This window comes from Lycium ferocissimum, chromosome 3 (genome assembly GCF_029784015.1).
Source record: "Lycium ferocissimum isolate CSIRO_LF1 chromosome 3, AGI_CSIRO_Lferr_CH_V1, whole genome shotgun sequence".
NCBI lineage: Eukaryota > Viridiplantae > Streptophyta > Magnoliopsida > Solanales > Solanaceae > Lycium > Lycium ferocissimum.
The window spans coordinates 59870009-59883749 of NC_081344.1; the positions used below are offsets into that span (position 1 = coordinate 59870009).

General features: G+C 41.3%; 1 protein-coding gene and 1 long non-coding RNA gene across 2 annotated transcripts in view; both read left to right on the forward strand.

Moving 5' to 3' along the window:
* Positions 1-5088: 5088 nt before the first annotated feature.
* LOC132051149 (uncharacterized) lies at positions 5089-7740 on the forward strand. Its single transcript, XR_009413601.1, has 2 exons — positions 5089-5174; positions 7391-7740. It is a non-coding gene; the product is annotated as an uncharacterized LOC132051149 (long non-coding RNA).
* Positions 7741-12260: 4520 nt separating this feature from the next.
* The window catches only part of LOC132048948 (uncharacterized mitochondrial protein AtMg00860-like), a 2717-nt gene continuing 1236 nt past the window's right edge, over positions 12261-13741 (forward strand). The window contains exons 1-2 of the mRNA XM_059439628.1: positions 12261-12419; positions 12576-12659. Of these exons, the coding sequence (XP_059295611.1) occupies positions 12261-12419; positions 12576-12659 (243 nt within the window). The remainder of the gene's footprint in view (positions 12420-12575; positions 12660-13741) is intronic.

Genomic DNA, 13741 nt, shown 5'->3' on the forward strand with positions numbered 1-13741 from the left:
GGTTGGATAATTCTTCTCGTGCTTCTTTAGCTGTTGCGGAGGCATAAGTAACAACCTTACCATGTTGCATTAATACACAACCCAAACTAATGCCTGAAGCATCACAATATATCACATAGCCATCTGTTCCCTCTGGAAGAGTCAAGATGGGTGCTGAGGTCAACTTGTCCTTCAATGTCTGAAAACTCCGCTCACATGCATCTATCCGTTGGAACTTAGCTGATTTTTGAGTCAGCTTGGTCAATGGGGCTGAAAGAGAAGAAAATCCTTCCACGAACCTTCTATAATATACTGCCAGGCCCAAGAAACTACGTATCTCCATTGGTGTCGTGGGCCTTGGCTAATTCTTCATAACTTCAATATTTTGAGTATCCACGCTAATTCCATCATCTGATATAATGTGACCAAGGAAAGCCACATAGTTCAACCAGAACACATACTTAGAAAACTTCCCATACAACTCTCTATCTCGAAGAACTCTAAGCACCGCACGTAGATGGCATGTATGTTGAGCCTCTGATGATGAATAAACCAAAATATCATCTATAAACACGATCACGAAAAGATCTTGGAAGGGTCTGAACACACGATTCATCAAGTCCATGAATACAGCAGGAGCATTAGTTAGCCCGAACAACATCACCCGAAACGCATAGTGCCCATATGTAGTCTTGAATGCCGTCTTCGGACTGTCTTCCTCCTTCACCCTAACCTGATGATATCCTGATCTCAAATCTATCTTCGAGAAATATTTGGCACCCTGTAGCTGATCAAATAAATCATCAATTCTCAGAAGCGGATACTTATTATTTATAGTCACTTTATTCAATTGCCTGTAATCAATACACATTAGCAAAGAGCCATCCTTCTTTCTTACAAATAATACCAGCACTCCCCATGGCGATGTACTGGGCCTATTAAAGCCCTTTTTAAGTAAATCCCTCAATTGCGCCTTCAATTTTTTCAACTCCGCAGGCGCCATTCTATAAGAAGGAATAGATATTGGCTGAGTATCTGGCAATAGATCAATAGTGAAGTCAATCTCCCTCTCTGGCGGAATGCCTGGAAGCTCATCTGGAAACACCTCTGGGAATTCATTAACCACAGAGAGAGATTGAAGGGTCGGTGACTCTGCTTGCACATTCTGGACCCGAACTAGGTGATAAATATAACCTTTTCTGATCATCTTTCTTGCCTCAAGATTGAAAATAAAACTACCCCTCGGCGAAGCAGTATTACCTTTCCACTCTAGGACTGGCTCGTCGAGAAACTGGAATCGAACTATCTTTATTCTACAATCAACATTAGCATAACAAGAAGCCAACCAATCCATGCCCATAATAACATCAAAATCAATCATGTCTAGCTTAATCAAATCTGCTAGGGTATGGTGATTACAAACTATCACTACTCAACCTCGATATACTCACCTAGCTATAACTGGATCACTAACTACCGTAGGCACCTCAAACGGTTTAATCGATCCAGGCTTTATCCCAAACTTGCCAGCAACAAATGGAGTAACATATGATAAAGTGGAACCTGGGTCAATCAGTGCGTGTACATTGTAGGAGGAAACCGATAATCTACTTGTAACAACGTCAGGAGACGACTCACGATCCTGTCTAACAACTAATGCATAAGCACGGTTCTGAGGACCGCTCGAGCTGGATGCTCCACCTCTTCCTCTACCACATCTAGCTGGTGCCTGAGAATCGTGTCCTAAAGGGTGCACAAATAAAGAAGAACCAGCTACAGACCCTGTAGGCTAAACTATGCCTGCACCCCTCAATAGACACTCCCTCATCACATGGCCTAGCTGTCCACAAGCATAACAAGCATTTGATCCTCGTTGACACTGTCCAGTGTGTAATTTACCACACTGGGCACACCATGGAAAAGGTGGTCTCACTTGGCCTGACTCGGGTCTGTACTGAGAACCCGAAGCTCTAGAACTCTGACCCGCTCCAAAAATAAAAGGCTGATTAAATCTCTGGCCGAAAAATCACAAAGGTGCACTCCCTGCTGAATGAAATGGATACCGGGAATGCTGCTGTCTCTGTCCTCCCCTGAACTCACCAACCATATCTAGAGATCTAGCCCTCTTACCATGGCTCCGGTCATGCTCACGCTCTATCCTTCATTGATCCTTACGATCTTCCTGATTTTGTGCATATGCCTGTATACGGGAAATATCCATACCCGATTGTAACGCGGCTGTCGTGCACTCATCAATCAAATGTGGTCCTAGACCAACCACCAAACGATGATATCGATCATCCATCTCACACCATAGCTGGGGCATATCTAGCCAATGAATCAAAATATACACTGTACTCCTGAACACTTATACTGCCCTGCTGAATGTGCAAAAACCTGTCTGCTTGTGCCCGCCGAACCTCTAGTGGCAAATAATGATGAATAAAAGCATTCAAAAACTCTCGCCAGATGGCTGGAGGGGAATTCTCTCCCCTGGATAGCTCCCATGTCTGATACCACTGCAATGCAACATCCCGGAGCCTATAAGAAGCCAACTCCACTGACTCGACCTCATTAGCGTGCATAACCCTCAAAGTCCTCTGCACACTATCAATAAAGTACTGAGGATCCATATTTTGCTTCAACACAGAGAACTCTGGAGGATCTAACCCGAGAAAAGTCTTAACCCTTTCACTACCAGCTCAGTCTTCCTGATCAACACTAACTCCCTGACGCTAAGCCTGAGCAGCTACCAATCTGGTCAATAACTGTCTAGCATCCTGCATATCCTGGCCTGGTGCATCTGGCTGAGGAAATGGTGCAAGTGCTGGAGGTGGGGTATGCGAAGTCTGAGATGAGCTCTCACTCTGAGACTCGCCCCGACACCTGGTAGCCCGCTGAGTACAGCTAGTGGCCTCGCCAGCCACTCCCTTGCCCTTCTAGGCTGCTGTAGCTTTCTTGCGAGGCGTCGCTGAAATCAGAACAAATTATTAGAAGGCAAACTCTTGAGACACAGCTCTATCGCACGATCTAAGAGAGAAGGAATGACAATTTCCTAAATATCCTGCAATGTCCTGTTTATAATTGTGGTGCACGACACACCCATAAACAAGACTCTACTAGACACGGTCTATAGATAACTCTAGGACGGAACCGCTCTGATACAACTTCTGTCAGGACCCAACCGATGAGTCATGATGAGTGTCTGACCTCTATTGACCAAGCACCCCTATACTCATACCAAACATCACTGAATAACTGGGTGGCCCATATGACTTATAACTGAACCATGCTGACTCATACAAGAACAACATCAAGAACTATCAACCATCTGCGCATATATACATACTGAAAAGAACAGTGTAAGTCGACTAGGCCGCTATATATGCTAAACACAAAAGAATAGGAGCTGACAAGGCTACATCACGTACCACCTACACACAACTGTCTATAGACCTCTAATGGAACAAAACTCAGTAGAAAGGACAGACGGGGGCCCCGCCATTCCTATATATATATATATATATATATATATATATATATATATATATATATATATATATATATATATATATATATATATATATATACTTATCAAAATGGCATACCAAAATAGACTGTAGTTTCGGATTAAGTGGAGCGCACTGACTGCAGCTGAATGTAAGTCCTACTAAGCTTGACTGCCTGTCGGTCTACCTGAACCTGCGGGCACGAACGCAGCCCCCTGAGCAATAAGGGAGTCCCTACGGATAATGTACCGAGTATGTAAGGCATAAGAACATCAAGTACATAAGAATCATGAGAGACATCTGAAATATGAAAGCTAATCTCAATATCTGAATGCATCTGTGGCTGAACATCTGGAAATATCTGTATAACATGAAAGTGCCTCGACGGGCGTATGATATGCATAGGTCATAATATAAATGTTAGTCTTTGTGAAATATACAGCTCGATCTATATCTTATATGTCAGTGCCGAGGAACGTACGGCCTATCCATATATCATATATTAGTGCTGAGGAACGTACGGGCCGATCCTATATCATATGTTAGCGCTGAGGAGCGTACGGCCTGATCTATATATCATAATCATCACTGTGCACCAGCTGATCAGGTGGTAATGCGTATATAACACCTATCCCTTTCCCCATACCCCATATACATATAATATACGCGTATATAACGCCTTCTTTTCAAGTGTCAATATGCATATGTATAATGAATGAAATGCATAAGTATAATGAGTAACTAGAACTCTCGGAGTGCATAAGGTCGTACTACCTCCGATAGAAATCTTTTGAGCTAATATCATCAGTATATGAAGTCTCAGGACCCAAGAAAAGAAAGAACAAAAAGAACAATAATAACAAGGAGTATAGGATCATCAAATACTGAGGTACTCCTAGTGCTTCTAAGAATAGAATAATATGGAAGCTTGTTTACATGTTTGTTCGCTCATATCATAAGATCATGCCAAAATGAAAGAAAGGATAGCCTTAACATACCTTGAAGGGTATCTAATCGTCCAACTTCTACTTCTCGAACTCGTAAGTCTACAATCAAGATAACATGGGCTACAATTAGACCATTTACCTTACTTATTAACCGATTCAAGTGCAAAAGGAACTTAATGAGTTTCGGGCAACATCTCCTTCGTAGACTTAACAATCCTTCAATTCTAATTCAACCCAACCATCAACGACAACTCAACCATAACAATATCAATTCTTATATATCAAAATATAATCAATTCTACTCCAAATTAGGGGTGGGCATAAACACCAAAAATTGAAAAATCAGACCAAATCGAATTAATTCGATTTTTCAGTTTTGGATTTTTGGTATTTCGGTTCAGTTTCGATTTTTTTTTAAATAACACATTCGGTGTTCGGAACCGGTTTTCCAATTTTTCGGTTAAATCAAAAATTTACTAAATAATTTTTACACCCCTCAGATCACTCAGCCCACTCCATTCTCTCAGGCCCAAAATAATATATCCAACTATCCAAGTCCATCCCTAATAGACCCAAATTAATATATCTAACTATCCAACCCTAAATTCATTTCCTCTCCTCTCGTCACGCTCTATCTGACTCCTCACGCTCATAGTCCTCACACTTTATTTCGAGTCTTTCAGGCACCAGCGGCTGTGGGAGTTCACTTTCTTCCTCATTTCTTAATTTCTTAATTAAGGTAATTTCATTTTCTCCTTATAATTTCTCAGTTTGATTGTTCTTTCCTTTTCATAAGTTTGAACCTTAATTTCTTTTTTCACCAAAACCCTAGCTAGTTTTGGATAAAAAATCACTGAATTTGTATTGGGTTGGATTTGTTTTAAATTCTTTTCCTTTTCAGTAAAGTTTGAATCTTTATTATGGGGTATTAAATTTTCTTAATTTATCAGTGGGTATCTTTAGAATTGTTAAGAAAAGAAGAAGACAACATCCGTTTTTGCAGTTTTGGAGAAATCTGGGCAAGAATTGTTTATACTGTAACTGCTAGATTTTCTTTAGGTGCATAAGTCATAACTAAATATTTGCTGCTTCTTTTTTGGCTTTGTTGAGTGTTTGTTGAGTTGCTCTACTGCTATAGAGCTCTATTTTTTTTTTTTTTTGAAACTGGTAACTGTTGCTATAGAGCTTCTATCTTATAACTTCTCTTTTTAATTTTTCATAGATGGAGGATGAAACTAGACTAAGTGCAGTTGGTTCAACTGATAGCATACCTAATACTGATGATAGCAATGACATTGACAACTCACTTGACACCCAGACCCAGGTAACAAAGAAAAGAAAAGAAATAAGATCTAGATCAGCGGTTTGGGATCATTTTGATAAGGTCGTTGTGAATGGTATTGGTAAAGTGAGGTGTAAACATTGTAAAAATCTTTATGCCGCTAATACTACAAGAATGGGACAACGGGATTGAGACAACATATACCTTTGAGGTGCGCAGTATATAAAGCCAAGATTGAAACTTGCACTCAGAAAAAGATAAATTTTGCATCTAAGGATGAGCTGCTTTAGGAATTTGATCAATAATTAATTAGGAGGGCTTTAGTTGAGATGATAATTACAGATAAACTACCATTTAGCTTTGTAGAAAAGGAAGGCTTCAAGAAGTTTATGAATGTAGCCCAACCTTTATTTCAAGTTCCTTCTCGTAGAACAATAACAAGGGATTTTTATGAAGTTTACGGCGAATTGAGACAAGGTTTGAAGAAGAATTTTAGAGAAGCAAAATAAAAAATCTGCCTTACTACTGACACATGGACATTATTGCAAAGAATTAATTATATGTGTTTGACTGCTCACTATATTGATAAAGATTGGATTTTGCATAAAAAAATACTGAATTTTAGCCCTATCACTAGTCATAAGGGTGAGCATATGGCAGAGGCTATTAGTAATTGTTTGCTTTATTGGAACTTCGATAAGGTTTTTTCTGTTACTGTTGATAATGCTTCTTCCAAAAGTATTGGGGTGATACTGAAAAGATGAACAAAATGATTTTTATTGCTTCCGTGTTGGATCCTCGTAATAAGTTTGTGTATGTTAGCTTTGGGCTTGAAGAGCTATTTGGGGAGGAAGTAGGAAAGAAAGTAAGCAAAGGAGTGTATGATTATATGAAATCTTTGTTTGGAGAGTATCTAAAAAAATATTCAAGAGAAGTTCATCATAAATCATATCCATCTACATCTTCTTCATCTTCTTCATCTCAATGGTCATATGATGTATCGTCTAATTCTGACACATCTGTGAGAACAAAAGCTTTGAGAACTAAGCTTCACTTGAAGAAACAAAAGGAAGATTCTGGATGTGGGGGTGCTAAATCGGAGTTGGATAGATACATTAGTGAAGAACAAGAGCCTGAAGATGAACGTGTTGAGTTTAAGGTCTTAGATTGGTGGAAAATAAATGCTCATAGATTTCCTGTTCTTTCAGAGTTGGCTCGTAATGTGTTGGCTATTCCGGTTTTTAGTATGGCATCGAAATGTGCATTTAGTACTGGTGGACATATTCTTGATCCAATTAGAAGTTCATTGACTCCTAAATGTGTGCAATCACTTATTTGTGCCCAAGATTGGCTTAGAGAAGAGACAAAACCCGTTAGTGTGGAAGAAAGTTTGGAGTATCTTGAGCAACTTGAACTTGGTAAGGTTTTATACTATTTTTTTTTTTTTTTGTGTTTTTTAGTGAAAAAATCATATACTTATTTATGTTGTATGACATATTTGATTAAATTACCCTTAGAGATAGCAAATAGTGGAAGAGATCCTTGCATTGTTGATGTTTGATTACAATTTGCTACTAGTGATAAGTTCAATATTTTATTTTGTTGTTCTATTCTATTATCTTGAAAGTTATATTTTAACTTTTGGTTTTATCTTACTTTTTATTATGTTTAAGTTCAACAATGCCTCCTAAAGCTCGCTCACATGTTTGGGAATATTTTTCGGTAGTTCAAGACAATGAAGAAAGGCGTAAAGTAAGGTGCTTGACATGTGGTATAATACTTAAATATAATTCAAGAGCGAATGGTACAGGTTCCTTGATGAAACATATTGGGAAATGTCTTGAGCGTCAACAAGAGAGGCAAATTCGCCTTCAAATTTGAGCTTACGTTTTCAATTTGGTGAATTTCGGACCAAATTGTGATTGCTAGTGTTGTGTTAAGACAATGGATTTAAGACTTAGTTTGTGACAACTAATTTTTTGTATTTGGAGCTAAATTTTAAGACATTTATGTTGTTTATTTATGTTGTTTGGTAGTTTGGCTGCTGCTCATTTTAAGCTTATGTTATTTGTGTTGCTCGTTTTTGCCTTTTATGTGTTTTGCTACTGCTGGCTGGTTGTTGTTATTGTTTTAAGTTGAAGGCTTTAAGCTGCTGCTATTGATTTTAAGTTTAAGCTACTGGATTTGTGTTGCTGCCTGTTGTTTAAGGCTGTGTTCTTTGCCTGTTTAAGGCTGTGTTGCTGCCTTGCTACTGGTCTGCCTGCTCACTATATTATTTAAGGCTGTGTATGGTGCTTACGGCCCTTTCTACGTTCTTTCTCGCCCTTGTCTTTGCTCGCTTGCTGCTATTCCCCTATTTTTTGGTAGTCTAGAATTTAATTTTTGGTGTGGTGCTTCTGGCCTTATTTCTGATTATAAGCCACCTTCAGGGAGTATGGTGCTTCTTGCCTTATTTCTGATTAGAATTTAATGTAAGGCTCCCGTGCACCAGTAGGTGTTATCCTTGCCATTGTCTTCACAAGAAATTCCAGCTCATGATAATATGCTTCATCTTCCTTAGATTAACTGCCATTAAGGTCACATCCCGTACTGCACCTACCAAGTGAAAAAAACTGCTCTCTGTGGTAGTATCTAAATATGTTCAGCAGCTGCTAGCAAACTGTAGTATATTTTCATGAAAGTCTAGTATGATTGAGAGTAGTATGATTGAGAACAGAAACTTAATGGTCACTTTTGAATTGAACTTATATGTATGTGTTTTTTTATAAGGATTTAACTAGCAAAAGGAATTATTTCATGTACTCATTTTGATGTTAAATGTTTATGGTTACTGAGGAAATAAACATGTGTCCCTGCAATGCTCAAGAACCTTTAGTGGATTAACGGATTTATTAGTCAACAGAAGGTATGTTATAGTCTAGTAGTTAACTAAAAAGAAAGTCCATTTTACAAGCAGAAAACCGAATTAGAAAAACCGAAACCGAACCGAATTAATTTGGTAAGGCGTTCGGTGTCCACTTTCAAAAAAATCGAAATAAAAAAAACTGAACTGAAGTTTGAAAAACCGAACCGAAAAACCGAACGCCCACCCCTATTCCAAATCCTCTCCCAAAACAGCCCCTTGTCTCACCTTTACCCTTATTCAACCTCCCACTTCCTTAACTATATTTCTTCACTTAAAACCACTAAAATTCTTGATACTTAACTCAAACTCAAAGGTAGGAATCATATACATACCTTGAAAGGACTAGAATACCAAGAATCAACTTCAACTCCAACTTCCAAGCTTCACAACTTCAATTAAACCCTAAGAACAACCTTCTTCTTCACTAGCTCGGGTTTTACGGGGTTCGGATCTTACTAAAACTCCTCCAATATGATAGAAATTGTAGAGGGGAAATATGTTAGGGTTTTCTCTAACTTGGGGATAAAAAATAAGGAATAAAAACGTTAGGGCTCTATAGATATAGATAGGATAAAACAGCCCCAGTGATGCGGTTTGATGAGCGAGTCGACGGCTATCGACTTGCACCGTCAATTATCCACCTGAGAATCAGAGATGGCGGCGTGTCGACGGCGTCGAGTGACTCCACCGATGACACGTCAACGGTCCATCAAAGGGGACTGGTTTCCTGCCAGTTCCCTGAGTCATTCCGACTTGCGATGATTCGATTATTTTAACTTTTAATCCTATCGTATTGCGAAGAACGTATACTTATACTTTGGTACATGCGAGGTAAAGCACTTGATATCTTAAAAAATTGGGTGCGGATCCCCATACTAAAGGTATAAACCACCAATAAGCCAAAGACTTTCTTGCGATAAAAACGGGAGGTGTAACATGCTGCTGGGACAGGCACCAGAGGATGAGGACAAGAGAGAGGTTGCGGCTGAGATAGAGACCGTGGAGCTACACCAGCCAGGGGTGAGGCCCCTGTGGCTGGACAGAGGCGAGCATGTTCAGCTTCTCTAGAGTGTCAGCCCGAGAGAGTATAGGCAGCCGGGGGAGGTGTGGGACCAGCCCAGACTCACCCCAATGCCATGTACGATCAAGCATTCTAGGATGTTATGGCCCGTGTACTTCTTCATCTTGACGTCCAGCATGCCGTAGGTGGTGCCACTACTCCAGGTGGTTCCCAGAATTGAGTGGGAGTACGGACTCCCAAGCAGGGCCAGACTATAAGGATGCATCCTGTTGCTTCCATGGGCCAGCGTTTAGGCAATATTCCAGTCCCTGAGGGTGCTTCCAGACCCATGAAAGTCAAGCTCTTGACCATTGAGGATCAGGATCTTGTTGGGAGGTTCCTGAAGATGGAGCCGCCCAAGTTCTTTGGCTTGCGTAGTAAGGATGCGTATAAGTTCATTATAGATATACATGAGAGGCTCTATAAGATGCGTATTGTGAAGTTCATACGGTGGATTATATGTCATTTTAGTTTTGTGGAGACGCGAAGACTTGGTGGAGGACTTTTATTGAGGGCAGGCCTGTTGGTGCACCTCCCCTTACTTAGACCCAGTTCTATCAGGCTTTCTTGGAGAAGTATGTGCCGCGTACTTTGAGGGATGAGCGTAGAGATGAGTTCCTTCATTTGCGACAGCGAGGCATGATTGTGTCAGAGTACGAGGATAAATTTTTATTTTTGGCGAGGTATACTGCTCAGTTTATTCCCATGGAGGAGGAGGGGGCTCGTAGGTTTGTTGGTGGATTTGTGTATCCACTCTATGTTGCTTGTCTACAATTGGTAACTTTGGGATCTTTCTTCCAGGCGGTTGTTGATCATGCCGTGGGTGTTGAGTTTGCCAAGGCTCAATATTTGGAAGAGTCTAGTGAGAAGAGGTCGCGTCATCATGGTGGTTATAGTGATTCTAGCTACAGGGGTGGGGCACAATCGTCCAAGCCTTATCAGTCAGCCATTAGCCGCCCTTTTCAGTCAGCATTAGTCCTTCTAGACCCTGTGGTTATGGAGCTGGATAGTTCCATAGTGGTTTTTATTCTTGTCCAGCTGACCATGGTGGTCCCTCTAGTTCATCGGCTTCCATGCATCGGCCTCCAGCCCCTAGATCTTGCTATGTTTGTGGTGAATTTGGCTACTTTATGAGAGATTATCCTAGATCCGGACAGAGTGGGTCGCAAAAGGGTTCCCGATTCCAGACTCCGAGAACTCCGACACCATCTAGTGGCCGGGGTGGTTCTTCAACTAGAGACGGTACTTATTCAGGCCGTGGTGGATATCATCAATCAAGGGGTGGACGCCACTCAGGTAGAGGCAGTTCTCAGGCCTCCAGAGGAGGGGCATAGTCCGAGGCTAAGGCCTTTGATGTTGTGATCTCAGGTAATATTTCTGTTTGTCATTGACCTACTTCAGTCTTGTTTGATCCAGGGTCTACTTTCTCATATGTATCTACCTATCATTCTATTGGTTAGGATTTGACTAGTGACCGTTTTGATGTGCCTGTCCATATATATACTCTGGTTGGAGACTCAGTTGTTGTTGATCGAGTCTTTCGGTCTTGCTTAGTTACTTTTATGGGTTATGATACTTGGGTAGATTTAATGGTATTGGATATGGTAGACTTTGATATTATCTTGGGTATGACTTGGTTGTCACTGTATCATGCGATCTTGAACAGTCACACCAAGACAGTCACGTTAGCTATGCCTGGGGTTCCTAGACTAGAGCGGAGGGGTCCTCCGAGCCCCGCTCTGAAGAAGTTCATTTCTTATCTCCGCGCAAAGAAGTTTGGTAGCAAGGGGTGTTTGGCTTAGACCATGTTCGTGATACTAGCATTGATTCTCCGCCCCTTGAGTTCGTGCCCATTGTGTGTGAGTTCGCAGAGGTCTTTCCTTCTAATTTGCCGGGTATGCCACCCGACCGCGACATTGATTTTTGTATCAATTTGGATCTGGGCACGCGCCCCATTTTTATTCCTCCCTATAGGATGGCGCCCGCTGAGTTGAGGGAGCTTAAGGAGCAGTTACAGGATCTGTTGAGTAAGGGGTTTATTAGATCGAGTGTCTCCCCTTGGGGTGCTCCTATTTTGTTTGTGAAGAAGAAGGATGGTACGATGAGGATGTGCATAGATTACCATCAGTTGAACAAGGTCACCATTCATAATAAGTATCCTATTCCTCGCATTGATGACTTGTTCGACCAGCTTCAGGGTGCTTCGGTATTTTCGTTGACTGATTTTGGGTCAGGCTACCATCAGTTGAAGATTCGGTCCGAGGATGTTCCAAAGATAGCCTTTAAGACTCGTTATGATCATTATGAGTTCCTAGTGATTTCATTTGGGCATACGAATGCCCTAGTTGCGTTTATGACTTTGATGAATGGAATTTTCAAACCGTATCTTGATTCCTTCGTCATTGTATTCATCGATGATATCTTGGTGTATTCGAAGAGTAGGAAGGAGCATGAGGGTCATTTGAGGATTGTCCTTGGGTTATTGAAGGAAAATGAGCTTTATTCCAAGTTTTCAAAATGTGAGTTCTGGCTTGAGTCTGTAGCATTCTTGGGCCACGTTGTGTCTAAGGATAGGATCATGGTTGATCTAAAAAAGATTAAGGTTTTTAGAGATTGGGCGAGGCCCACTACTGTGACTGAGATACGTAGCTTTGTGGGGTTAGCCAGCTATTGCCGTCGATTTGTGAAGGGCTTCGCTTCTATTGCTTCTTCTTTAACTAGATTGACTCAGAAAGAGGTTCCTTTTTAGTGGTCCGATGCTTGTGAAGAGAGCTTACAAAAACTCAAGACTCTTTCGACTTCAGCCCCTATTCTGGCATTACCCATGGAGGGTAAGGATTTCTTAGTGTATTGTGATGCATCCCGTGTTTGTTTGGGTGCTATGTTGATGCAGGAGGGTAGAGTCATTGCCTATGCTTGGTGTCAGTTGAAGATCCACAAGAAGAACTACCCTACCCTTGATCTAGAGTTATTAGCGGTAGTCTTCGCCTTGAAGATTTGGAGGCACTATCTGTACGGAGTCCATTGTGAGGTGTTCACCGATCACCGCAGCCTTCAGCACGTGCTCAGTTAGAGAGATCTAAATTCCAGGTAGTATAGGTGGATGGAGCTTTTGAAGGATTATGACATCACCATTCTCTATCATTCGGGAAAGCCAATGTAGTAGTTGATGCACACACACACACACACACACACACACACACACACACACACACACACACACACACACACACACACACACACACACACACACAGTAGCAAGGTGGTGAGTATGGGTAGCTTAGCCCGATTGGTTGCTTCTGAGCATCCGTTAGCCATAGAGGTTCAGACTCTGGCTAACAGTTTTGTGCGCCTTGATATCTCAGTTTCGGGCAGAGTCTTAGCTTGTGTTAAGGCGAGGTCGTCCATCTTGGAGAAAATTAGGGACTAGCAGTTTGAGGATGCCCAGTTTTATAAGATTCGTGATAAGGTTCTGAGAGGTGAGGCCAAGGAGGCCATGCTTGATATTGAGAGGATTCTGAGGATCGAGAAACGTGTATGCGTTCCTCGTGTTGGTGATTTGATTCGTCTGATTTTGGAGAAGGCTCATAGTTCCAGATATTCTATTCATCCGGGTGCTACGAAGATGTATCGTTATCTGTGGCAACATTACTAGTGGGGTAGGATGAAGAGTGATGTTGCAGATTTTGTGGCTAAGTGTGGGAATTGCCAGCAAGTCAATTATGAGCACCAGCGACCTGGTGGTATGCTTCAAAGAATGCCCATACCCGAGTAGAAGTGGGAGGGGATTGCCATGGATTTTGTTGTGGGTCTTCCGAAGACCCTAGGCAAGTTTGATTCAGTTTGGGTTATTGTGGATCGGTTGACTAAGTCAGCTCATTTCATTCCAGTTCAGGTCGCTTACACTGCGGAGAAGTTAGCCAGGATTTACATTCGTGAGATTATGCTTATGCACGGGGTCCCTATTTCTATTATCTCGGATCAAGGTCCCCAGTTTACTTCCAATTTCTGAAGGGCTTTTCAGTTAGAGTTGGACACCCGATTGGACCTTAGTACAAC